The sequence below is a fragment of the Loxodonta africana genome, chromosome 26 (assembly GCF_030014295.1).
Source record: "Loxodonta africana isolate mLoxAfr1 chromosome 26, mLoxAfr1.hap2, whole genome shotgun sequence".
Classification (NCBI taxonomy): Eukaryota; Metazoa; Chordata; class Mammalia; order Proboscidea; family Elephantidae; genus Loxodonta; species Loxodonta africana.
Window position 1 is genome coordinate 6,618,356 of NC_087367.1, and position 24,109 is coordinate 6,642,464.

The 24,109-nt window shown below is 39.1% G+C and overlaps 1 protein-coding gene across 23 annotated transcripts in view; it reads left to right on the plus strand.

The window, feature by feature from the left end:
- CCDC88A (coiled-coil domain containing 88A) overlaps positions 1–24,109 on the plus strand; it is a 134,557-nt gene that overhangs the window by 10,211 nt on the left and 100,237 nt on the right. For all 23 annotated transcript variants that reach the window (XR_010319468.1, XR_010319467.1, XM_064277051.1 and 20 more), the window contains exon 3: positions 16,428–16,536. Coding sequence is in view for 21 of the 23 variants with exons in the window: in XM_064277051.1 (XP_064133121.1) it covers positions 16,428–16,536 (109 nt within the window). In the remaining 2 variants the exon portion in view is untranslated. The remainder of the gene's footprint in view (positions 1–16,427; positions 16,537–24,109) is intronic.

Sequence of the window (24,109 nt, forward strand, 5' to 3'; positions counted from 1 at the left end):
GTAAGTATGTACCACAAGTTGTGTATCTGTTTAACCATTGACTGGCACTTAGGTTGTTTCCATTGTTTTGCTATTGTGAATAATGCTACAGTAAAAAATACCTGGTTTTCTAGTAGATGGACATCTCTTAATACCAGGTAAAATCTCAAATATGATTTCTAAATATTGAAACATTATGTATAGAGTGATATCAAGATTGTTCCATGGACTCATCAAAAGATTTTACCAAAAGAGTAAAAGGAGCCTTGGTGGTGTATTGGTTAAGAGCTTGGCTATTAACCAGAAGGTCAGCAGTTCACATCCACCAGCTGCTCCTTAGAAACTCTATCAGGCAGTTCTTTTGGGTTGCTGTGAGTTGGAATCAACTCAGCAGCAACGGGTTTGTTGTTGTATTTTTTTGACCTAGTATTCAATTTAGTCGTTAGTAAACTGACTGCTTTTAGAAAGCCAGTATGGTATTGAGGGGGAAAAAACATGGACTTAAGAATTACAAGTTTAAATCCTGGATCTGTTACTTAATGTATTGTTTAACCAGTTACTGAAACTGGAAAATAATATTATCTTGAGTCCTGATTCTGTTCCTATGCTACCCTAGCCCTATTTTACTAGTTAATAAAACTGGGTTGATGAAACTCATCAACTTTACTCTGAAAAGAGCCCTGCCCTTGTAATTGGTGGAGCCCAGAGCAAGCATTCATTTACCATGTATACCTAAGTATTTAAAATTATAAACCAAGCTAACAAATTGTTATGTTCTGTCCTTTTATCTTGATGAACATACATTCATAATGACTCAAAAGGGAAGGTTCAAATTTAGAATTTATGGAATTTAGAATTCATAAATTTCGTTTAATACCAGAATGTGGTGGAGCCTCACCTCCTCCCTCAATTCCTAACTCAGTCTGGCACCACACGGGGGTCTCAGATGCGTGCTTGTGAACGTTCCAGCCTGCATGCCCAAGATCTAAACTCTGGTGCGCCTTCCCCCAAACACCTGCGCTTTGGCCCAAGGTGTCCATATGTGTAGCAGAGTCTACCTTCAGAAGGACAGACCTGGAGAAGAGGCCTGTGCAGGCCCTCAAACTGAGTTAGGGGCCTTTGGGAAGAAATGCCGGAATCTCAGGTACCCGCATGTCATCTAGAAGGGAGATGGGGAGTGTGAGTCCATCCCCTTGTTTCCATGGATTCCATGCCCAGTGGAGAGGAATATGGCCTGAGGAGGGCTAGAGTGGGGTTCAGGGCAGAGACCCCTCTTGGCAGGATCTAAAGGCAGTATTTTGAGAGGGAGGAGGGGATGATTCATTCAAAGATCAGTTCATTCAGTGAGTAGTTTCTCTCTGCTGGGTTCTGGGATATGGTGCTAAATAAGGTATGGCCCTTGCCTGCTAATAAGGGAGAAGGGTTTGTAAACAAATTGCAGTGTGGTATATACACTGTAGTTTGTTTACGTGTGTATTTTGTCTCACGTACTTCAGATGTGTTATCAGGAGGGACCGATCCCTGGAGAAGGACATCATGCTTGGTAAAGTAGAGGGTCAGTGAAAAAGAGGAAGACCCTCAATGAGATGGATTGACACAATGGCTGCACCAATGGGCTCAAGTATAACAATGATTGTAAAGGTGGGGCAGGACCCGGCAGGGTTTTGTTCTGTTGTACATAGGGTTGCTATGAGTAGGAACCAACTTGACAGCACCTAACAACAGCAACATATGTGCTGAGTAGTAGAATTATATTTTGGTATAGTGTTGGCAGAAAGATGGGAGTGATTATTTACACTTTGGAAAGTCTTCTTGAAGGAGGTAACATATGAGCTGGGACATGAAAGTTGACTAGGAATAATCAGGGTGAATAGGGGGAGTGGAAGGAAGGACATTTTAGGTAAAGGAAATAGCATGAATGAAGGCATGAATATGTAAGTAAATATGGTTGAATCTAGGAACTGTGCAGTATTTTATCTGGTTGAAGCAGAGATTGTATGCTAGGTTGCACGTGGGAAATGCATGTGAAGAGAAATGGGCAAGGAGGAACAGATCAGGGAAGGCTTTGTATCCCATGCGAAGAAGATTGTATTGTTTCCTGTACAGTAGTGTTTCTTAAACTGGGTCCACAGATACTCTTGGGGGCCTGCAAATACTTTGTGTTGTTGTGCACCATTGAGTTGATTCCAACTCATAGCCATGCTATATGACAGAGTAAGGTATGGTCTTTCTGCCCCACAGGGTTTTCTAGGCTATAATCTTTACAGGAGCAGGTTGCCAGGTCTTTTCCCCCACAGAGCTGCTGGTGGGCTCAAACCGCAACCTTTTGGTTAGTAGCCAAGCACTTAACCATTGTGCCACCAGGGCTCCTTGTGAGTACTTTAATTTTTGTTTTCATTGTTAACAATTAAATTTTTTTCCAGAGGTAATAATAAAATTCATTTGTAGTGGTAATTCTCAGTTGGAATATTTTTTCATAGGTTCAGACTACTTTCTTAAAGCTACTTTCTCAGACGGGGTCCGTGGACTCCTCGATAATTTTGTTTCTTTAAAAAGTGTCACTACCTTACTCAAGCTTGAAAAACAATAATGTAGGCTCTAGAAATTCACAGAAGGAATTTGAACACATGGTGTTTGCATTTTATCTGCAAATGTCCTAAGTTTGCCTTCATATTTGAGAGACAGTTTTTCTGGATATATGATTCTTGGGTGGCAATTTTTTCTTTCAGTGCTTTATATAAGTCATTCCATTGCCTTCTTGCCTGCATGGTTTCTGCCGAGTAGTCTGAGTTTATTCTTAGACTCCTCCTTGTAGATGACTTTGTTTATCCCTAGCTGCTCTTAAAATTCTTTATCTTTGGTGTTGGCGGGTTTGATTATAATATGTTTTGGTGACTTCCTTTTGAGATCTACCTAGTGTGGACTTTGATGAGCATCTTGGATAGATATCTTCTCATCTTTCACAATATCAGGGAAGTTTTCTGCCAACAAATATTCAACAATTCTGTCTGTATTTTCTGTTATCCCTCCCTGTTCTGGCACTCCAGTCACTCGTAGGTTATTTCTCTTGATAGAGTCCCACATGATTCTTAAGGTTTCTTCATTTTTTAAAATTCTTTTATCTGATTTTTCTTCGAGTATATTGGTGCCGAGTGTTTTATCTTCAGTCTCACTAATTCTGCCTTCCACTTCCTCAATTTTGCTCCTCTGACTTTTTATTGGGTTGTCTAATTCTGTAATTTTATTGTTAATCTTCTGAATTTCTAATTGCTGTCTCTCTGTGAATTCTTGCAGCTTATTAAATTTTTCATTATGTTCTTGAATAATCTTTTTAATTTCTTCACCTGCTTTATCTGTGTTCCTTGGCTTGTTCTGCATTTTGCCTGATCTCCTTCCTGATGTCTTGAAGAGTCCTGTATATTAATCTTTTGTATTCTGCATCTGTAATTCCAGGAAGGCACCTTCATCCTGAAGATTCCTTGATTCTTTGTTCTGAGAGCTTGTTGAAGTGATCATGGTCTGCCTTTTTATGTGATTTGATATTGACTATTGTCTCCGAGCCATCTATAAGTTATTGTATTGGTTTATTTTAGGTTTGCTTACCGTATCCTGGTTTCTTGCTTTGTTTTGTTTTGATATGCCCAAATAGGCTGCTTAAATGAGCTAGCTTGATTATTTGCGCCTTTGAAGCTCTAACGTCCTATCATCAGATGGCTAGAGCTGTTACCAGGTATATGAGCCTAGGAGTCCTTTCAGCTCAGGTGCCCAGGTAGTTGGTCATCAAGTGTGTGGTACAGGCTCTGTCCTGCAGTCTTAGAGGGGCAGGGGTGATTGGTGTAGGTACAGGTATCTGGTTGCAGCAGGGAATCACACTCTGAACAAGGCAAGGAGCTGACATCTGTCCCCCAAATGTCTGTGAGGAAAGTGTGTCCCTGTTCCCTAGAGTGCAGAGGTGGGTGGGTTCTGCAGCCAGACCATGGGCACCCAATGCGTTTGGTTGTAGGGGCTGGGAGGTACCAGTTATCCTTGGACCCTTGTCATGGGTGGCTGGGTGATCTGAGTGGAGCCACCAGTCCTTAGGCCCCTGATGTGGGTGGGCGAGGACCCTGGTTAATAGGCAAAGCAGTGTCAAACATCAAACACCCACCTCTCCACTGCACAGCTGAAACAGTTACAGTCTGCCAGCAAGGGCCTATTCTCCTGAAATGGGCCCACATGGGTCCATGCAGGGGGGACAGGTATTCCCAGTCCACGGACCGTTTATGCCCGGACAGGAGCTGCTTCTGTCCTGAGCTCCCCAGGCTAGTGGAAGTTGACAGATTATCTTTTCCCTCAATTGTGAATTTATTCCTTCTCCAGGGCCAGGGGAATGGCTCAGGACGCACAGCAGAGCCTGTCTCAGGCCCAGGGAAATAGACTAGCCACTGAAGTTGGCTTGGGGGCTGGGGCCATGGTCAAATATACCCAAGTACTTAGCTTTTGCCATGAGTGCCGTTCTTTTCTGGTTCCGGAGGTGTGAGTAGGCTGTGCAGCTTGCTGTTTGTTCCTGAGGAAACTGTGTCTGGAACTCTACTGCCAGGCCTGCTGAGGTCTTTCCAGGGAGTGGTGCCTGAGGGTGCTCAGCGATTCAGGTCTGGCAACTCATCTTGGCTTCTGAACCGTCTCTCCCTCCTCCTGCCCCTCAGTCTGTTTTCTGACTTTTCCTTTAATGTTCAGGGCTCCTAGCTTGTCATAAGTATAATCGTTTCACTTGTTTCTTCGGGTCTTTGTTGTAAGAGGGATCACCGGAAGCGTCTGACTACTCCGCCATCTTGGACCCACCCTCAAGTGTTTGCATTTTGGAAGAATTGGTCTGGATTTGGTTATGGCCATAATCTAAGCTATAAATGACAAGTGCCAGAACAGAGATAGGAAGTGCAGTGATACAGAAGAGGCATTATGGAAGACAGGATAAGAATGTTGAAATGATGGGGCTTGGTTACCAATTTGATATGGATATTGAGAGAAAAAGGGGTTTAAGTCTAGGATGACTACCAAGGTTTTACTTGAATAAACAGTGAATGGTAGTGCCCTTAGTAAGACATTACAGGATGAAAGGTTGAAGGAAGTGTAGGAAACAAGTTCTGAGTTAATTTTGGAATATCTGGTGGAGACATCTTGTAGGCAGGTGGATATCCATAGGTCTGGAGCTGAGGAGAAAGGCCTAAGATAGAGATAGGAGAATTAGCTTTTAAGTTTGTAATGGAAACTAAGGACATGGTGCCAGGAAAAAAAAAATCAGAAGAGGGCCAATGACAGGCCCTAGGAAACAGCAGCAATTAAAAGGCTGGGTGTTTGAGGGAGGAAATCACAAAGAGAGGCAGTTACAGATGAATATAAATATTGTCATGCAGAGTTTGATGGCTAAACTTACCTGAGATTTGAAGACCCCACTTGTAGAGGAGCCAGTCAGCATAGTTGAGTAATTTAACCAGTAGTACTTAGCAGCTCAGAAGCTGACAGAAAGATTGGGGTTTATTCAGAGTTGAGGATTGGTAAGTAGGTGTGGGGTGGGAGATAGAATGTCCTAGAGATTCTTCAAGTGTGAGCATTAAAACGGGGAGGAAAGCCAGTATCATCAGGAGGAGACTGACAGACTGGAGGTTGCAATAAGGATGAAGAGTATGCTTAGCAGGAGTGAGTGAGTGAGCGAGTAAGTAAGTAAAAGATATGAAGCTGAGTAGAGAGGCTTTCAGAATTTGAGATTTTGGCTGACAGGTGTCCCATTTTGAATGGTGATTAGGGCCAAAGTTAGAGCATGCTATGGGTGGGTAGAATAGAGTAAGAATGAAGGTAACTGAAGTGAGATGGAACTTCTTCATTTCTTAAGATGTTGTGATCTCTTGATTACCCCTAGAGATAGAAATAGGTATTTTGAATTAAATAAAAAACTAGTCAGTTAAAGAATAAATAGCTAATTTTAATGGTGCTATAATTAAAGAATAGCGGGGAAGGGAGAAGACTGGTAATTGTTTATAACTTTTATATTAATGTAATCTTTGTATTAAAAATCATACTTTGTGAAATATCTAATAGCTCTTCAGGAAATTTTTAAAAAATGGTATATTTTTAGTATGACTTTTCTAGTGAAGGCCAGAAAAATATTTGAACGTCACATTATCCTTGACAACGCGGCTATGTTCTTTTCCTTGGTAGTAAAGTAACAAGAAAGATGGTTTCCTTTTAGGTGTTGGGTTCTAGTCCTGGATTAAGACCTGGATTACTGTATGGTTGTGCAAGATGAGGAATTGTGGAGAAAGACCAACAGAGACCCGTTTTTACCAAGACTGGTTAAAAAAATCCTCAACTACAGTAAAATCTCAATTAACGTGAATGTTCAAGGAGAATGACGTTTTCCCACATTGGAAGATTAACTTACTTTCTCTAACTCTTTATTTAAAATCTTTCTAAATGAGTTGCACTGTGTTTCCACCTTAAGAGATAGAATATACATGTGAAGATTAAGAATCTTATGGTATCTCACATGGTTTTAAACATAACTTCATGTTAGGTGTTGAAGACATACACTGACTGAGACGAGTCATAGTGAATGGTGATGTCAGGCATTTGTTTGAAAACTAATCTCTGGTTGTTAGCTTTGTTCTTTTTAAAGTTTACGTATGGGTTTTATGTTTCTTCTGAGTGTAAGTGTGTGTGTGTGTGTTAGTATGGATAGAATAGGGGACCCTTACCATTTAGAGGAGAGCTGGTGGCACAGTGGTTAAGAGGTCAGCTGCTAACCAAAAGGTCTGCAGTTCACACCCACCAGGCGCTCCTTGGAAACCCCATGGGGCAGTTCTACTCTGTCGTGTAGGGTCACTATGAGTTAGGATCGACTTGATGGCCGTGGAGTTGGCTTGGTTTGGGCTACCATTTAGAAGTTAGCTTCTGCCTCTGGAGGTATGGATAGTTGGGGAAACCTATATGTGGAGGAAGTTAGAACTCAGGCTAGGGAAGCAGCTTGGGGAAAAGAGCACAGTGTATGTATGATTTGGGTATACTGAAAAGGGCAGATAAGACCAATATTGTGGTAATCTTATTCTACTGTTACTTAATAGGAATTTATATTCTTAGAGTTGTCCTATGGGGGGGCTTTTTTTTTTTAATATTAGAGAAAACAATGAAAAGATAAAACATTTTCTTAATCCAATTAAAAAATTTCTTCCCTGAGATACATTTCTGTAAGTACATGTTTATTTTAGTTCATTCCACTACCTGTCAGTTTGCTTGTGTGTTGCTGTGATGCTGCAAGGTATGCCACTGGTATTTCAGAGTCACCCATGATGGACAGGTTTCAGCAGAGCTTCCAGACTACAACAGAGGAGCGAGGAGGTTCTGGGGATCTACTTCTGAAAATTAGCCAATGAAAACCCTGTGGATCACAACTGAATATTGTCTGATACAGTGCTGGACGATGAGCCTCTGTCAGAAGGCACTCAGAATGCACACTCGCAGCCACGTTGGACCTGGACATACCAACGATTGTGAAGATAGCACAGGAGTGGGTGACGTTTAATTCTGTCTTACGTGGGTCTCCGTGAGTTGGAGCCAACTTGACAACAGCTAACAACCGTGACGTTTTAGTTCATTCATTAGAAGAGATTGTACTTCGGAAAATATTCTTGAAAGTTTTCCCCATTTTAGAGGGCTTTATTACTTCTCAAAAAATGACAGTGATACTGATCACTAGTAACTAATCAGGTGAACTCTTTTAATTACCCAGGAGGGTTTAAGGACCACAGGTTAAAAACCCTTGCTCTGTTGACTTGATAGTATGAGAGTGAAAGCCACAGTAGTTAGATCTGTCGCTGATCGAAGGAAATAGCTAACTACACGTCAGCCCTGGAGTCTCCAGGACTGACTGAATCTGGAGCAAATACCGCCCTGGAATACTGATGAAAACAAACCTCCATGACCCGGTCTTAGGTTTAAGGACAGTAGGTAAAGGTTCCGTCACAAGTCAGTGGTGATGCCCCTCGGTTGTGTAGACAGCCTTCCTTTATTTTCGTCGCCGGCCATGTGGCTGACCACCATATATAAATGGAGGTTCTGTTCCTTTTTGAAGACACTGATTAGCATAATACCAAGTCCTTGCCCAGGTTTCCATGCCAAGAACGGGAACTGATTTGCCCAATATAGTAGATCTCAAAGTGCTGGCAACCGATGGGGGCTGGGGGGCTGGGGAGAGGATCCCAGAGACTTTTTCAGGGGACTTTGGGAGGTCAAAATTATTTTCATAATGATACTAAGATATGATTTGCTTGTTTGTATTTACAAAGCCCTGATTGTGCAGAAGCAAAGGTGGGTGAAACTGCAGGCACCTTAGCATGAATCAGGAAGTGGTGCCCAGGTGGGTGAAAGTGCAGGCACCTCAGCATGAATCAGGAAGTGGTGCCCAGGTGGGTGAAAGTGCAGGCACCTTAGCATGAATCGGGAAGTGGTGCCCAGGTGGGTGGAACTGCAGGCACCTTAGCATGAATCGGGAAGTGGTGCCCAGGTGGGTGGAACTGCAGGCACCTCAGCATGAATCGGGAAGTGGTGCCCAGTTACACTGACAGTCACTCCACTCGTCACAGCTATTCACTTGCAGCTAAAAAAAAAAGTTTCACGTGAAAATGCCCTGGATGAAGCAGTAGAAGCTATTTTAAGCCTTGACCCTGAGTGCACATCTTTTTAATGTTCTGTGGGATGAAGTGGAAAGTATGCGTGAAGCATTTCTGTTGCATAATGAAGTGTGATGAATGCCTCAAGGAGAAATGTATGATTTCTTTTTTTTTTTTGAGTTGCAAGTCTCTTTTGTGAAACACTATTTTTACTTGAAAGAACGACTGGCAGACAAACTATGGTTATTCAGAAGTGACTTAAAGGAAACTTTTATCAGCTAACATGAGCTGGGCAACTCCTCAGTGCTCGAAGACTTCTCTGGTGAGGATTGGAGGTGATATTAATGAATATGGTTTTTCTCATATTGAATAACAAAACATGCCAACATTTGGAACCTCTGTATAATTCAGTGATCCAATTTTTCAAAATGACCAGTGGACAGTGTTAAAAATTGTAAATATGTAAAAAGGCCCTGACAGCATACCAGATAGACCAGTGGATTTTACTGTGTAACAGAGTAAGAAAAGTTCATTGATATGCTTTTAGATTCCATATTGCAACTAACCTTTTAAAAAGTCCTACATACTGAATTCTGGTCATGTCAAAGAAGAATATCAATAATTATCTGAAAGGGCTATTAAAATATTCTAATTATGTATTTATGTGAGGTTAGATTTTTCTTCATGTACTTTAGGAGAAAAACGTAACACAACACACTGAATGCAGAAGCAGATTTAAACACTCAGCTGTCATCTGTTAAGGTTGACATTGAGGAGATTTACCAAGATGTTAAAGAATGTTGCACCCCACTAAAATTTTTTCTGTTTTGGAAAAGATAGTTATCATAAAAAATGCTTTTTATGTTAACATTCAATGAGTTTGTTAATTTTAGATAATTTTAAAATATTAATTTTAGTTTCTAATACAGTGAGAATTAGAAAGAAAAGATAAACAAAACGTCTTTAACAGAAGATCTTTGGAGTCCTCAGTAATTTTTAAGAGTGAAAAGGAGTGGTGAAACCAAAAAGTCAGAAAATTGATGCCTAATATTTAAAGGGCTCATGATGGAGCCTAGGCCATTCTAAGAAATAAAAATTAGGTCTTTAGCCGTTTTATCCAGTTAGATAAAATCTAAGTTAAGTGTATTGTGATTATTTGTGTGTCTTTTTGCAATTTTTAAATTAAAGCATTGTTTCTATCTGTTACATCAGTGACCATCATGCTGTATTGCTAGCTCAATCTTGGCATTTTAATGAGGGCTAGCTAGAAAACGTCATAGATAGATACTTCTTTAATTTTTGAAGAGGTGACTTGATGTGTCTAAAATTATAAGAATAAATACATGAAAGGGACCATGACTGTAATAATCTCTGTGAAAATTGTGTGTCACATACTTCTCCAAGAATGATGGTTCAGTTATTGGTACATAGATTTTGTGAATATTAGCTTCTGTTGTTAGCTGTCATGCACAATGGTGGTATTTGTGAGAAAGGGGAGGAATTAAGTCAGAGGGATGCCTTTTTTTTTTTTTTTTTAAGCCACTCATTTTCCTGATTATATTTGAGACTAAAATAATTATTTGGATAGATAACCCATAATGGTGATAGTATTTAACTGAGTTAAGTTTTTTCCCTAAAGTAAATGTTCATATTACTTAGTTATTTCAGAAGTTTCACAGTGATTTGCAAGTGTTATATAGTTACAAGTTACCACAATAGAATATCTCAAAAACTAAAAAAAAAAAAAAAAATTATATGAACTAGTTTTAAGTCAGAGTGGCATGATAAAAAATATGAGCACATGTAGTTGTTAAGCACCAACACTGAACAGATGGTCCAAGAGGACACACAACAGGTTTGCAGTCTGGGTAGAATTGCTTGGAACCATTAAAACTATCAGATTTCTGTTTCTCGTAGATATTAGTCAATAAGTAAGTAAAGACATAGTCCTTGATTGTTCAGGGACCAAATCTTACAGTATTAGTGTTGCAAAAATACCGACTTTTCCTCTAAAAATTTACTGTATGCAAGGGTAGATAATACTATAGTCTGTTTACTATTTTAGTTGAAATTAATGCAGCTTGTCATAATTAGGTCGTTTATAAATGTGAGATTGCTTGAGGCCCTCTTTTACTGCCATGCTGCATTTCATTTCTGACTGGACAGATTTGAGGTATATTGCTAGGCTATTTGCCACTAAAGCGTTTTTATTTTTCATCTTATAAAAGGAAATGCTTGATTTGAGATTGTGTTGCCTTGGAAACAGCTATGTATGATTAGAAAGGTATCTGCTCACATGTAGCACGTGTATCATGCAATAGCTCATTTTTTAATTTAGAAAAAGATCTTTCCAAAAATACATTCTTAAAAAAGGTATGCTTTTAAAAAAGCCTAATCAAAACCTCATTAATTATGACTCCATCTGAATTTGTGATAACTTCCCCCAGTCTCTCTCTGAATTAATGTTTGTTTAGCATTTTAAATATTAAACATGAGTGAAAGGCAGACTATTTAGAGTACTCAATAGGCTACAGATTTTTTTTAGAAAATTCTGTAAGTCATACTAAACCCAGTTTAAGTTCCCACTGCCGTCAAGTCGATTCCGACTTACAGCGACTCTACAGGACAGAGTAGAACTGCCCCGTAGAGTTTCCAAGGAGCGCCTGGTGGATTTGAACTGCCGACCCTTTGGTTAGCAGCCGTAGCACTTAACCACTACACCACCTAAGTTAGTGTACTGTTATTTTTATTGTGTAAGAAATAAACCTTAAAATACACAAAGCAATGGTAGTGCTTTCTGTCTTTACAAAAAATACATTTTTTACAGAAGCTGTTTTTATATTGTTTTATTTTCTTGTGTGTTTATGTTTAATCTCACAAATGTTTTATGACTCTGAATCCGTTGCGTTTGGGATTGAAACATGCATAGCCTTATTAAACGTGCTTCAGCTGAGTAACAGTCAGACACAATTACTAACATTTTTCCTTAGGAGTTAATAAAATTGACAGGCCTCGTGAATCAAAATATTTTTGTGGGTGTTTTTCTCTTTAAAAAATGTTTTACATGATTAAAAGGATTAGTTAATACCAAAAAAGGTTCATAGTGGAAAGCAGCAGTCCTCTGCTCTGTCCTTCCCCACATCAGTACAGGTCTCCAGAGTAAAAACTGTTTACTTCTTTTAGCCATTTCTTCTGTTATTTAGCTCCATACATAGTGATAATATGCCTACCCTGGTATTTTTTGATTTATCCATTTCAGACATTATCTGTTGGCTTCCTGATAATAGTAGATGATATTTAAGCTTTTTTTGTGCCCCCAACCTTATTCTTAACTGTGTCCTCTTGATGTATTTATCATAAGTTTAGTTTCACTAGTAGTCACTGTTTACATTATTAGAACTACATAGTGTTCACTACCAAGCCAGGCAGTGTGCATTATTACATTTTCTTTTCTTTTTTTTTAATTGTTTTCCTGAAGTTACCAATTGCCTTGATTTTTGCACTTACATAATTTTTAATAAACCCTAAGTATTCAGCTGTTTTCATGGAGGTGAAGCTCAGGACTTTTCAGGCAGTGTCACTTGGGAGCAGTCCATCCCACATAAAGAAATCTAATCCTTGGGGCCAAAGGGCCTGTTTTCCATGGTCCTAGCATATGTCGATATGGCCCTAACACAAATTACGAATGCATCAAACAGGAAACCCAAGTCCTGTAATTGAAAGTTTATTGCTGTCTGGATCCAGACCTAGAGTCCTTAGGGGTTATCCTGGTCTCCAAGTCCAGAACTTTTAGGATCATAGACTATGAGGTAATAGCCAGAGATTCTAAACAAGTTAGGAAATTTCCAGTTCTGTTTGCATATTAAAATAACTCTCAGGTAGGTCCAGTGGAGATTAGGAACTGAAACCAGAGGCTTCGAGTGCCTGCGTATTACCCTGTTCCACCACAGAGCTCCACCACTCTGTCAGGTTTTCTAATGAGTCCTTCCAGATAAGAGAATTCCCCGAGTCTCAAGTAGTCATAGCAAAGAGACCTGCAAAGCACCACAGTTTTATAAAAGGATGCAGAAAACTTCCATTCCCCCCCCCCAGCTCTAAGATTCTTACTGAATATGAAATTTTAGGTGTTGAAGTACTTTTTCTGCAATTTTTTTCTTGAAATACCTTCTCTAGCTTACCTAAAGTGAGTTTTCCATTTTTTCTTAGATTCCTGAAATAATTTCTAATATCCTTAGTTGTAAAAACTAAACGCTTTTTATACTCAGAATTGTATCAGTTGTCAAAAACAGTCTTTCTCAAAGGATGAAAAAAACCTACTAGAAAGCTTATAAATAGTTATTTTAACATGCGTTTAAAAAAAAAAAATTTTGAGCAAACAAGAATTCTAAAGTCTGAAAACTTGCTAATTCTTAGAGGTGCTTTCTTCCTGGCGACTGAGTAAATTTCAAGATAATCATGTGAGCAATGTTGGACATAAAATTTAAAAAGAAAATTTTAGACTTTATTTAAAAAACAAATATCACCTTAACACAGAAATACAGTAACAACTCTGTGTCAGGGATAAAGATAATATTTACATTATAAAACTTGTCCAAGTAGGAATGAAATCACATTTATTAGAATATGAGGTGTCCCAAATTACAATCCAAATTGTATATCAAGTCGTTTGATGATGGGCTTGCACTGTGTGTGCAGCTTTTGTAAAATTTTGTATACATTTTTAGTAGTAATATTGAAATCTTTCTTAAATATTTGTTGTCAGACTTAAATAACTAGATTTGTAATATCGCTGTAATGAACTAAGGGGAAAAGGAAATTAATCTCCTTAAGTTTGATTCCTTACTCTGAAAACAGACTAGAGAATATCTTCAAACAATACAGTAACAGTGATTTATTGTATTGTAAAAATCCATTGCACACATGGATTTTATAGATAACATCGCTGAAACCTTTTTCTATTGTCTTTTTTTACTTTCCTGAATGATCCTGTAACAGAAAGGCCGAGAGAGATTAAAGGAAGAAACCGCAGGATCCTGGGCGAGTTACTGTTCTGGACTTCAATTTTGTGACTTGTAGTGAAATTCCGTAATCTCTGAAGGCTTTCCTAGGTCTAGATGCTGTCAGGGTATGGATAAGAGATAGTCACGGGTGAGGTTTGTAAAGGGATTCAAATGTAAAGAAAATAGAAACAAAAAGACGGGAGATGACGACTAGAGAGGAAAGCTATTTATTGAATGTCCATGATTGCCAGTGAAATTTATATAACTGTAGGTATACCAAAGAGCCCTGGTGGCACAGCAGTGGCTTCCAACTGAAAGGTGGGGGGTTCAAACCCACCAGCTCTGCTCTGAGGGAGAAAGGTGTGTCAGTCTGCTTCCGTAAAGATTTACAGCCCTGGAAACTGGGGCAGTTGTACTCTGTCCTGTAGGGTCGCTCTTGGCTGGATCAACTCAGTGGCTGCTGGTTTGTTTGCTTTTTGTAGGTATACCTAACATTTCTGTTGATAGAATTGTTCCTACTCAGTCCTCCCCAGTTACGAGTATACTTGATAAAGCTCGATTTTACATACATTAAGGAGTAAAAGTATTCGTTAGTTTACTGACTGCAAGTGCACCAGAGTTGATTACATGAAAGAAGGCTTTCCCTTCAGCTTTTCGGGTTTTTAGCCATGGCTTCCTGGCCATGGTGCAGTTTGTCTTTGTCTGCCATGACGTACGTATCTGACTTCTGCGATATCGTCTCCTTGCTGTCGTAAATAATTCTGGTTGGAGCTTTTACCTCAGAAACCCACTTTCCTGTTTAGACTCTCATTTGCCTTGGGCTGTTCTAGGATTCTGACTTGAGTCGTTATTTCCCTTCCACTAAGCATAAATCAGCCACAGCTTGGCGTAGCCTGCCTCAGCGCCGTGTACGTGTACGTGTGCTACAGACCCGCAGTTGTAGTATAGGGCTCTGTGAACTCAGCCGATCCTTGGACACAGATCTTAGCAAGGAGTAGCTATTCCAGACTGCCAAGTGGATGGTTAGCTTGGAGAATGTCATCTCATAGCTCTTGTTAAAAAGCAACTGTTTTTAAAACACTATGTTTAGGTCCAGATTATTTATTCTTGTCTATTTATTCAAACTACATTTGTGCCAGTAAATATACTCGTTATTGGAGATAAATATGAATAAGAAATGGTCCCTGCTCTCAATGAGTTTACAGTCTAACGAGAAAGTAAGTCGTAAAGGCCGTGAAATATTAAAAGGACTGTGGTAGAATTTTTGTACAAAAAGAGGGAAGAGTGCTTATGTCATGTGGTAGGGCTGGTGGAGTGAATAGGTTCAGTATTAAGTGTAACAGTAATACACTGCATTCATACGTTAAAGGAGAAGAATCAGAGGGAAGTAGAAGCGGGAAGATGGTTGAGGAAGGCATCCTTGCAGGGTCTGGGGCAGGCAGGTGTGGGGTGTCAGAATCCGAGCCAGGTGCAGAGGTTGCTGTGGAGGAGGGGAGGTCCAGCATGGGCAGTCAGAGTGTGAATGGGGGTGAGGAGGATGTAGGGATGCCCTGGTGTGAGGTGTCGAGATGGGTGAGGACGGCTTTCACATGGGCTGAGGGATTTGTGAGGCATACCAGTGATATTAGACTGCTTACACACAGGGGGTTAATCAAATAAGAAAATTCATTAGGAATAATGGGAACAAGGTTTCTCACATCAGAGAAAGGAATTCCAAACTTGGGAAGGAAGAACTAGAATGAACATTGTGGTTGGATTGTCATTAGAGGTATTGATGTGAACTCATGGATTTCAGTATGTGTATGTGTTTGCTTGTATGTGTCGCCTGAGAGGGTCTGGGAACAGCAGCACCTCAGCAGTCATGAACACACCTGGGACCTCTTGATTTATTGTCTGCCATTTCACTTAGCAGTGCCTTTTTCTAGCCTGACCTCTTTGCCCAGGTGAGGAACTAGCTCATACCTACTTGTGTTCTGGCCCCAATTTACCCATCTGTTCTGGTAGCTACACTTTTACTTGAACTTCCTGGTTCTAACTGTAGCTTGACTATCATTCTTCTACAGTTTATGCTGCCTTAGAATCATTTAGCCTTTTGCCTTCATTCAGTGACAGAGTTTACCCGAGAAAAAAATATTAACCCGTCACCTGTCTCATTGTTTCTTCAGTTCCCTGGGATACTCCCTGCTCAAATACTGTCCCCACTACCCTGTAAGGAGGAAGCACATACATTGATTATTAGTCCATATTTTAAATTCTTGACTAAAATGGATTTATTTTGGGTGATAAAAGTATATATTCAAAAGAAATGAGGTGATTCATCCCTGGAATATGGAAAGACAAAATGAGAACATGTGGCTTAAATTTCACGTTTATTTTGCCACTGCCTCAACGTTCCTGGGTGATGCAAATGGTTAAAGCACTCAGCTCATAACTGAAAGGTGGAAGTTTTGAGTCCAACTAGAGGCACCTTGGAAGAAAGGCCTGGCAGTCCACTTCAAAAAAATCAGCTATTGGGAACCGTACGGAGCATAGTTCTACTCTGACATTCATGGGATTGCATGAATCGGCATCACCTGGACAGCGGTCAGTCAGGAATATCAGATGCGCCTGTGTTCATCAGAAACCTAGAGTACACATCACACTAATTGTCTCTCCTTTTAGATCATCTCTGTGGAGATGAATGCACAACCTGTTCAGAGAAAGAAATATTAATATGGTTAATTTCCATTGTCTAACTTTGAATAAGTTGATAGGTATTTTTCAGTGTAATTTTAGTTAAAAAATTTTTTTTTTTTATTTCTTACAGTAATCCTAAATTGGAGAGTCAGAGAGTAAATAAAAAAGTCAACAATGATGCCTCACTTAGAATTCATAATCTGTCCATTTTGGTGAGACAGATAAAATTTTATTACCAGGTAAGAGCTTTGTTTTTTAATCTCGTATTTTAATAACTACTTATTTACGTTTTTTATGTTACTTAGTATCGATCATCTAACAAATATTAAATGCTTATTATGTGCCAGGTACTAGTCCATTAAGGAGCCCTGGTGGTACAGTGGTTAAGCGCTCAACTGCTAACCGAAAGGTCGGTGGATTGAACCCCCCAGCCTCTCCACAGGAGAAAGACGTGGCAGTCCGCTTCCATAAAGATCACAGCCTTGGAAGCGCTACGGGGCGGTTCTACTCTGTCCTGTAGGGTCGCTATGAGTCGGAGTGGGCTTGACAGCACACAGCCACCACCACTGGTCCGTTTGCTGAGATAGAGCCATAAACAGAATAGATAATTTCCTACGAGGTATTAGATACAAGCAAGCATTCTTGTCTTTTATCTTTTTTCAAGCTAGTTCCCAGCTTCAGGAGACTTGCACTTTGTTAACATACTTGAATTATGCCTTTAAAGGGTATACTTTTTATTCAGTTTTTTTTAGCTTAAAATGGATGTAAATTTTACTTTTTAAATATGAGTATTTTTAAGGCCGTTAATTTACCTCTAAGAATCCCTATAGCTCTGTTGTACAAATTTTGTTATGTTGTATTTCTTTAGTGTTTAAGTATTTTCTAATTTCTGCTATGACCTCTTATTTCATTTATGAATTTTTTAAAAGTATGCTTTCAAGTTTATAAATACGTGCTGTTTTTCAAGGGTTTTTTTTTTGTTTTTGATCCTCGATGGAATAATATGGTCTGCATGGTACTGTTTCTTTGGTATTTGTTAATTATTACCTGTCCTGGCCTAGTGTACTGGCAGTTTCCATAAAGTTCCAGGTGAGCTTGAAGAACATGCATTCTCCAGTCGTCTGGGCGCAGAGTTAGAGCGAGCTCGTTTGTTAATTATATTGTTCAAATCTTTTGCATCCTCATTAATTTTGTTATTGAGCAATCAATTTTTGAGAAAGATGGGTTGAAACCTCCCATGATGATGATAGATTTGTCAAGTTTTCCTTTATATATTTTGAAGCTGTGTTATGGGGTGCAGTGACTTTAAAATTGTTGTCTTTTTTGAGAATTGAAACATTTATGGTAGTTACCTAGTGACTCTCTCCTGGGTTTGGAAACCTTTTTTTGTCTGCTACTTTAAATTTACTTCTGTTTATTTAGAGGCCACTCTAGAAATTATACCTTGAGTAAAACTGCCCCATTGGCTTTCCAAGTAGTGACCAGTGGATTCCAACTGCCGACTTTTTGGTTAGCAGCCAAGCTCTTAATCGCTGCGCCAGCACGGCTCTGTATTTAACTTAGCAAAGGCCAAAATTGATCAGTATCTTCATCAATTTCTGGATTAATACTTTGACTTGAGAATGCTATAACGCTGGTCATTCTTCCTTATGACTTAAAAGCTATTCTTACTTGTATTTTAGTTCTTTTTTTTGTTAACAGTATAAATTAAATATTAAAAGTACCATTGAGTAAGTAAAATCAGTGTTTCTTTAGATAAAGCTACAAGTTTTCTTTTCTCCTTCCTACTCATGGTTTTCTCTTGTATCTCAGATGTTCCTTTGTAATCATTTTTCTTTCTTCTGGAAGTACATTCTTCATACATTTAGAGAGGGCTTGTAGGAAACCCTGGTGGTAGTGGTTAAGTGCTACAGTTGCTAACCAAAAGATGGGCAGTTCGAATCCACCAGGCGCTCCTTGGAAACTCTATGGGGGCAGTTCCACTCTGCCCCGTAGGGTCACTGTGATTTGGAAGCGACTCGACGGCAATGGGTTTTTTTTGTTGATAATGAAGTTTTTCAATATTTATTTATCTGAAAATGCTTTTATTTCACCCTTGTCCTTAAAAGATAATTTTGCTGGATGTGCATTTCTCCATTAACAATTGTTTTTCTCTCAGTGCTTTGAAGATTTTATGCGTCTATCTCTGGATTGGGTGGATCTCTGGATTTCTTTTTGCTTTGAATAAGTCAGCTATCAGTCTGATTTTTGTTAGTATTTAATTTATTGTTCTTTTTTCTCTTTTGGCTGCTTTTAGTATGCCTCTTCTAATATTTTCTCTTTCTTATCCTGTTAATCCGATATCCTTCAGATATTTCTGTTAGATATATAGTAGACTTTCTTGTTCTAGCCTCCATTTTCTTAAACTTCCTTTTATATTATCAATCTCTGTTACATTCTGAGTTTTTTTTTTTCAGCATTTTATTGGGCTTTAGGTGAAAGTTTACATAGTAAATTAGTTTCCCATTCAATAATTCATACACAAATTATTCTGTGACCTTGGTTGCAATTCACAGAATGTATCAGCACTGCCCATTTCCACCCTGGGTTCTCTGTTTCCATTTGTCTGGTTTCCCTGCCCTTCCTGCCTTCTAACCTTTGCTTTTGGGCACATGTTGCCCTTTTTGTCTTGTATAGCTGATTGTTCTAAGGAGCCCATTTCTTATAAGTGTTACTGTTTGTTGTGTAGGCCTGTATATTATTTGGAAACCCTTGTGGCGTAGTGGTTAGGTGCTATGGCTGCTAACCAAAAGGTTGGCAGTTCAGATCCACCAGGTGCTCTTCGGAAACTATGGGGCAGTTCTGCTGTGTCTTGTTGGTTTGCTGTGAATTGGAATTGACTTGATGACAACGGGTTTGGTTTGGTTTTGTATATTATTTGGCTCATAGGTGATCTCTGGGCATGGCTTCAGTTCAACTTTAGAAGGATGTCTTAGGACATAGTCTTGGTGGTTCTCCTGGTCTCTGTCAGACCAGTAAGTCCGGTCTTTTTTTATGAATTTGAATTTTGTTCTCAGTTTTTCTCCCACCCTAACCGGGACTTTGTGTTGTGTTCCTGGTCAGAGCAGTTGGCAGTGGTAGCTGGGCACCATCTAGTTCTTCTGGTCTCAGGCTAGTGGAAGCTGTGGTTCCTGTGGGCTAAGTGCTTCCTTGTGTCTTGGGTTTTCTTCATTCTCCTTTGTTGCAGACGGGAAGAGACCAATAGTTACACCTTAGATGACCATGCATTCTGAGTTTTATTTATTTTTTTTCAGGACTGTCTCTCTGGTTTACAAATTTGCCCCTCATCTGTATTAAATATTCTGTTTTAACCCATTGATTGAGCTTTGACTCTCAGCAATTACATTTTTCATTTCTAGAAGTTCTGTTTGGTTCTTTTTACATCTACCTTTTCATTTTCTTTATTAATCACTCTTTTAATTGCCTCCTTTATTTCTTCAGAAATTGTAAACACTTTTTATTTCAGATTTTCTATCTGAGAAATCCAGAATCTGAAACCTGATTGGGATCTGCTGTTTGTGTCTGTTCGCTCTTATGGCAGCAGCAGCAGCGGAGGGCGTGCGTGTTTTCATTTTTTTGCCATTTTATCTGTGGGGATTCTTTGGGGTCTGAGCCAAGGATGTATTCCTTCAGAGAGGATTCATTTCCTTTTGTACAACCAACCCAGGAGCCCGTTTAGTTTTTTAATTTATTTTAACTAACTTTGTATTACTTTAGGTGCAACGCTTGTACACTGTAGAATATTAGAGGAAAAACCATTTGGGGCTATCACTATTTGTATTGGCTTCCTGGGGCTGCTGTCACAAATTACCACAAACTGGGTCATTTAAAACAACAGAAATTTATTTTCTCACTGTTCTGGAGGCTAGCAGTTCAAAATCAAGGCATCAGCAGTGTCGCGTTCCCTCTGAAGACTCCAGAGAAGAATTTGTCCCTTGCCTCTTCCTAGCTTCTGTCACACAGAGAAACACTTCTGGCCTAAAAAGAAAGAAAGAAAGAAATCCAAAAATGTTGTATACTTAAAAAAAAAACTTTAGAAATTTTTAACTGAGCTCAAAAGGAAGTAGCTGGCAACCCTTGGCGTTTCTTGCCTTGCAGCTGCATCACTCTGATCTCTGCCTCCTCGTCATGTGTCCTTGCCTCTGTCTTCTCTGTGTCTAAATCTCTGTCCTGTTATAGTAAGACCTCATCTTAACTTGATTACATTGGCAAACACCCTGTTTCAGATAAGGTCCCATTCACAGCTTACCAGGGGTTAGGACTTCAGCGTATCTTTTTGGGGGACGCAATTCACCACTGTTAACACCTGAGTATATGTAATTCTGGATCTTTTTCTGTACAGTTTTGTGTGTGTGTGTGTGTGTGTGTGTGTGTGTGTGTGTGTGTGTGTGAAATAGGTGTGTGCTCATATATTTTTTTTTACTAGGACCACATTACTACAAATCATTTAGAAAATAACCTCTTCAGTCCCCTCCAAAGCCAAGAAAGATCGATTTTTCCTTGTCTTCCTTTGCAGGGTTCAAAAAAAAATTTTTTTGTTTCCTCTTTTATCTCTACCTGATAATTATATGGCTACTTTCTTTTGAGCTCAGTTAAAAATTTTAAAAGACTTTTTTTTAATGATACATTTTTTCTTTCTTTCTTTCTTTTTCAGGCTAGAGGTGTTTTTGTGTGCATTTTATTTTGCTTTTGTATATTGAGTCGTCTTTGATGCTAGAAGTAGAAGTCTGTGGTAGATTTATTTAGAAATAGTTTGTTAATACTCTGCGGTATTCAGGCCCTTATTTTCTTCCGTTTGGTCGGAATGACTAAGGTTTTATGATACATCTATTTTGTCACTTACGGTTTTTTCATATCTGTATTTCTAGATATTTTAACCAAAAGACTAGATTAAATGGTACAGTGACTCATTTTGACAATCTTCATCAGTTTTTGTCCTTCTGATTATTGGAATTATGCTAGACTTTTGGTTTCATGTTATCTTAAGGGAGGAAAGTTTCCCTTGGAAATGTCAGTGAAATTTCCCTGGGGGAAAAAGAGAAAAGGCCAAAGGCATTTCTGCATCAGAGTCTCAGATCAGTTATCAGTGCAACCTAACTCTGAATTATGTACAACTGCTTTGTTTCTTAGCAGCTTTATTGAGGTATAATTAGCATACCATATAGTGCACCCATTTTTTTAAGTCAGGTTTATTGATCTTAATTTACATGTATTAAAGTTTTTGACAAATGTATACAATAAGGTGATGGCTACCACAATCAAGATGTGAACATTTCCTTCACTTCAAAAAACTCCTTCCTGCCCTGCTCCTATGACCTAACCCTGTAACCATCGGTCTGATTCATATCTCTATACCGAAAACCAAAGCCAAACTCATTCCCGTGGAGTCAATTTCTACTCGTAGTTTTGTCTTTCTGTTTCTTCTTTCACTTAGCAGAATGCTTTTGAGATTCACCAAGTTGTCATATGTATTAGTAGTTTGTTCATTGATGTACTGATAAGTGTTTTAACAACATGCTTTCCAAAAAAAAAAAAAAGCCCTGATTTGTAACGTTAGGTAAATAGTCCCACAATGGCCTATATTAAGCCAAGCCACTCACACCAGCGCATAAAACCCCTGAAAATTTCACAGTGGTCTCTGATGGCCTATTAGCATCAGCGTCAGCGAACCACCGACTTTGTTCCTTTGTATTGGTGGGTAGCATGCCATTGTACTGAATTATAAATAAAGCTGCTATAACCAAGAGCGTGCAGGTCTTTGTGAGGGACAAATGTTTTCCGTGTCCTGGAGTAAATAGAGAGGAGTAGCATGCAGGGTCCTGTGGTAAGTGCTGTTCACCTTCATGTTGCCAAACTGTTTCCAGAATGGCTGGACTTCTTATGTTTTCCCTCCAGCAGCGTATGAGAGTTCAAGTAGTTTTACATCCCCACCAGCACTTGGCATTGTGTTTTTTAAGTTTTAGCCGTTATGTGTGTAGTGGTCTGTTTTAACATTTTTACCTTCTTAATTCTTTTTAGTATTTGGACTAACATAGCAAGTTGATGAGAGACATTTTTAAAGAATTTGTTCTTTTTTTCGTCTTCTCGTGCTCATCGTTCATAATCTCACTGTGCAGGCTCTGTCAGAGGATGTTTCCTGAGGTTCTTATTGTGCAGTTCCCTCTCCTGACATTAGAATTGCATGTTTTTAAAGGCGGCGTCGTTAGTGAATTATTTTAATGCTTGGCTGTTAACTTTAAATGTGGCTTTTTTTTTTTTTTTTTTTAAGTTAGGGAGATAAATTTTTGTTTCTTTCAGAATCAGTTTAGAATTTTTAAAAAATTCTCAAAAAAACTTTACTTGATCTCAGAAGGGGAGAAAGAGATTCTGTGTTGCTACCAATATGGCAGTACATTGTTTTGCAGCATTTCACCAAGGTTTTATAAACTTGGTGGATTGTTTCTATTTTAAAATCTTGAAGACTGTTAAATTGTTTGCCACCCTTTCTGAAGCCTCAATATTGAAATCTTATTTTTGAAGCTTCTTGTAGTTTTAGTGTGGGCCAGGGGTTGAATTACATACACCAAGTCTGTACATTAAATTTTCAGTAATAAAATACCGTGTTGCCTTGTTAGAGTAATATATAATTGGATAGAAGGGGATGATGAAATAAAGCATGCGTAGCAGTAACCTTGTATAATACACCTTTGGCAGTATTAGGTTATACTTCAGGGACAGCCACAGTCCTAATTTGAGTACTCTGTAGCACAAATGATTGAGCACTTGGCTGCTAACCAAAAGGTTGGTAGTTTGAACCCACCAAGAGGCACCTCAGAAGAAAGTCCTGGCAGTCTGCTTCCAAAAGGTCACAGCTGTTGAAAACCCTGTGAAGTTCAGTTCTGCTCCGAAACACACGGGGTCACCATGAGTCAAAATCGACTTGGGTAAAAAAACTTGATAGCAGCTGGTATTGGTCATAGTAAGAAATGTTTGTAAAAACCTCCTTAATAAGAAATGTTTTTATAAACCTCAGCAGTTCTCATAGAAAATGGGTAATTTGTTGAGACGTTGATTCAGATATTTGTACATTCACACGCCTGCACAAATGTCTTCTGCATACGATGTGCAAGGTCCTTGTCCTGTTAAAACCTAGAGTCAAGGGGGAGAAGCCATTGAACAAGTTATCCTGATAAGTGACAAATTGGTGCTGTAGTTGCATGTGAGACGCAATTCACCCATTTAACGTGTGCAATTCAGTGGTTTTTACAGAGTTGGCAACCATCAGCACAACCTATTTTAGAAAATTTTCACCTCTCCAGAAAGAAACCCTGTATGATCAGCAGTTCTCCCCATATACTCTCAACAATGTATTCCTCCTGCCTCCAGCCCTAAACGAGTCGATTCCAACTCATAGCAACCCTATAGGACAGAGTAGAGCTGCCCCATAGGGTTTCCAAGGAGTGGCTGGTGGATTGGAACTGCTGACCTTCTGGTTAGCAGCCGAGCTCTGAACCTCTGCTCCGCCAGGGCTCCCTTAGGTCTCTGTAGGTCTGCCTGTTCTGGACATTTCATGTAAGTGGAGTTGTGCAATATGCGGTCTTTTGTTACTAGTTTCTTTCATGTAGCATGATGCTTTCAAGGTTTATCTATGTGGTAGTACTTTATTCCTTTTTTATGACTGCTGCTTTCTTGTTCTTTGTCTTGTCTTCCTGTGCCAAGTATTGAAATTATCTTTGTAATAATCATGTTAATTTAACGATGTTATAGTCACAAAGAGATTGGGGAAGGAAGGAA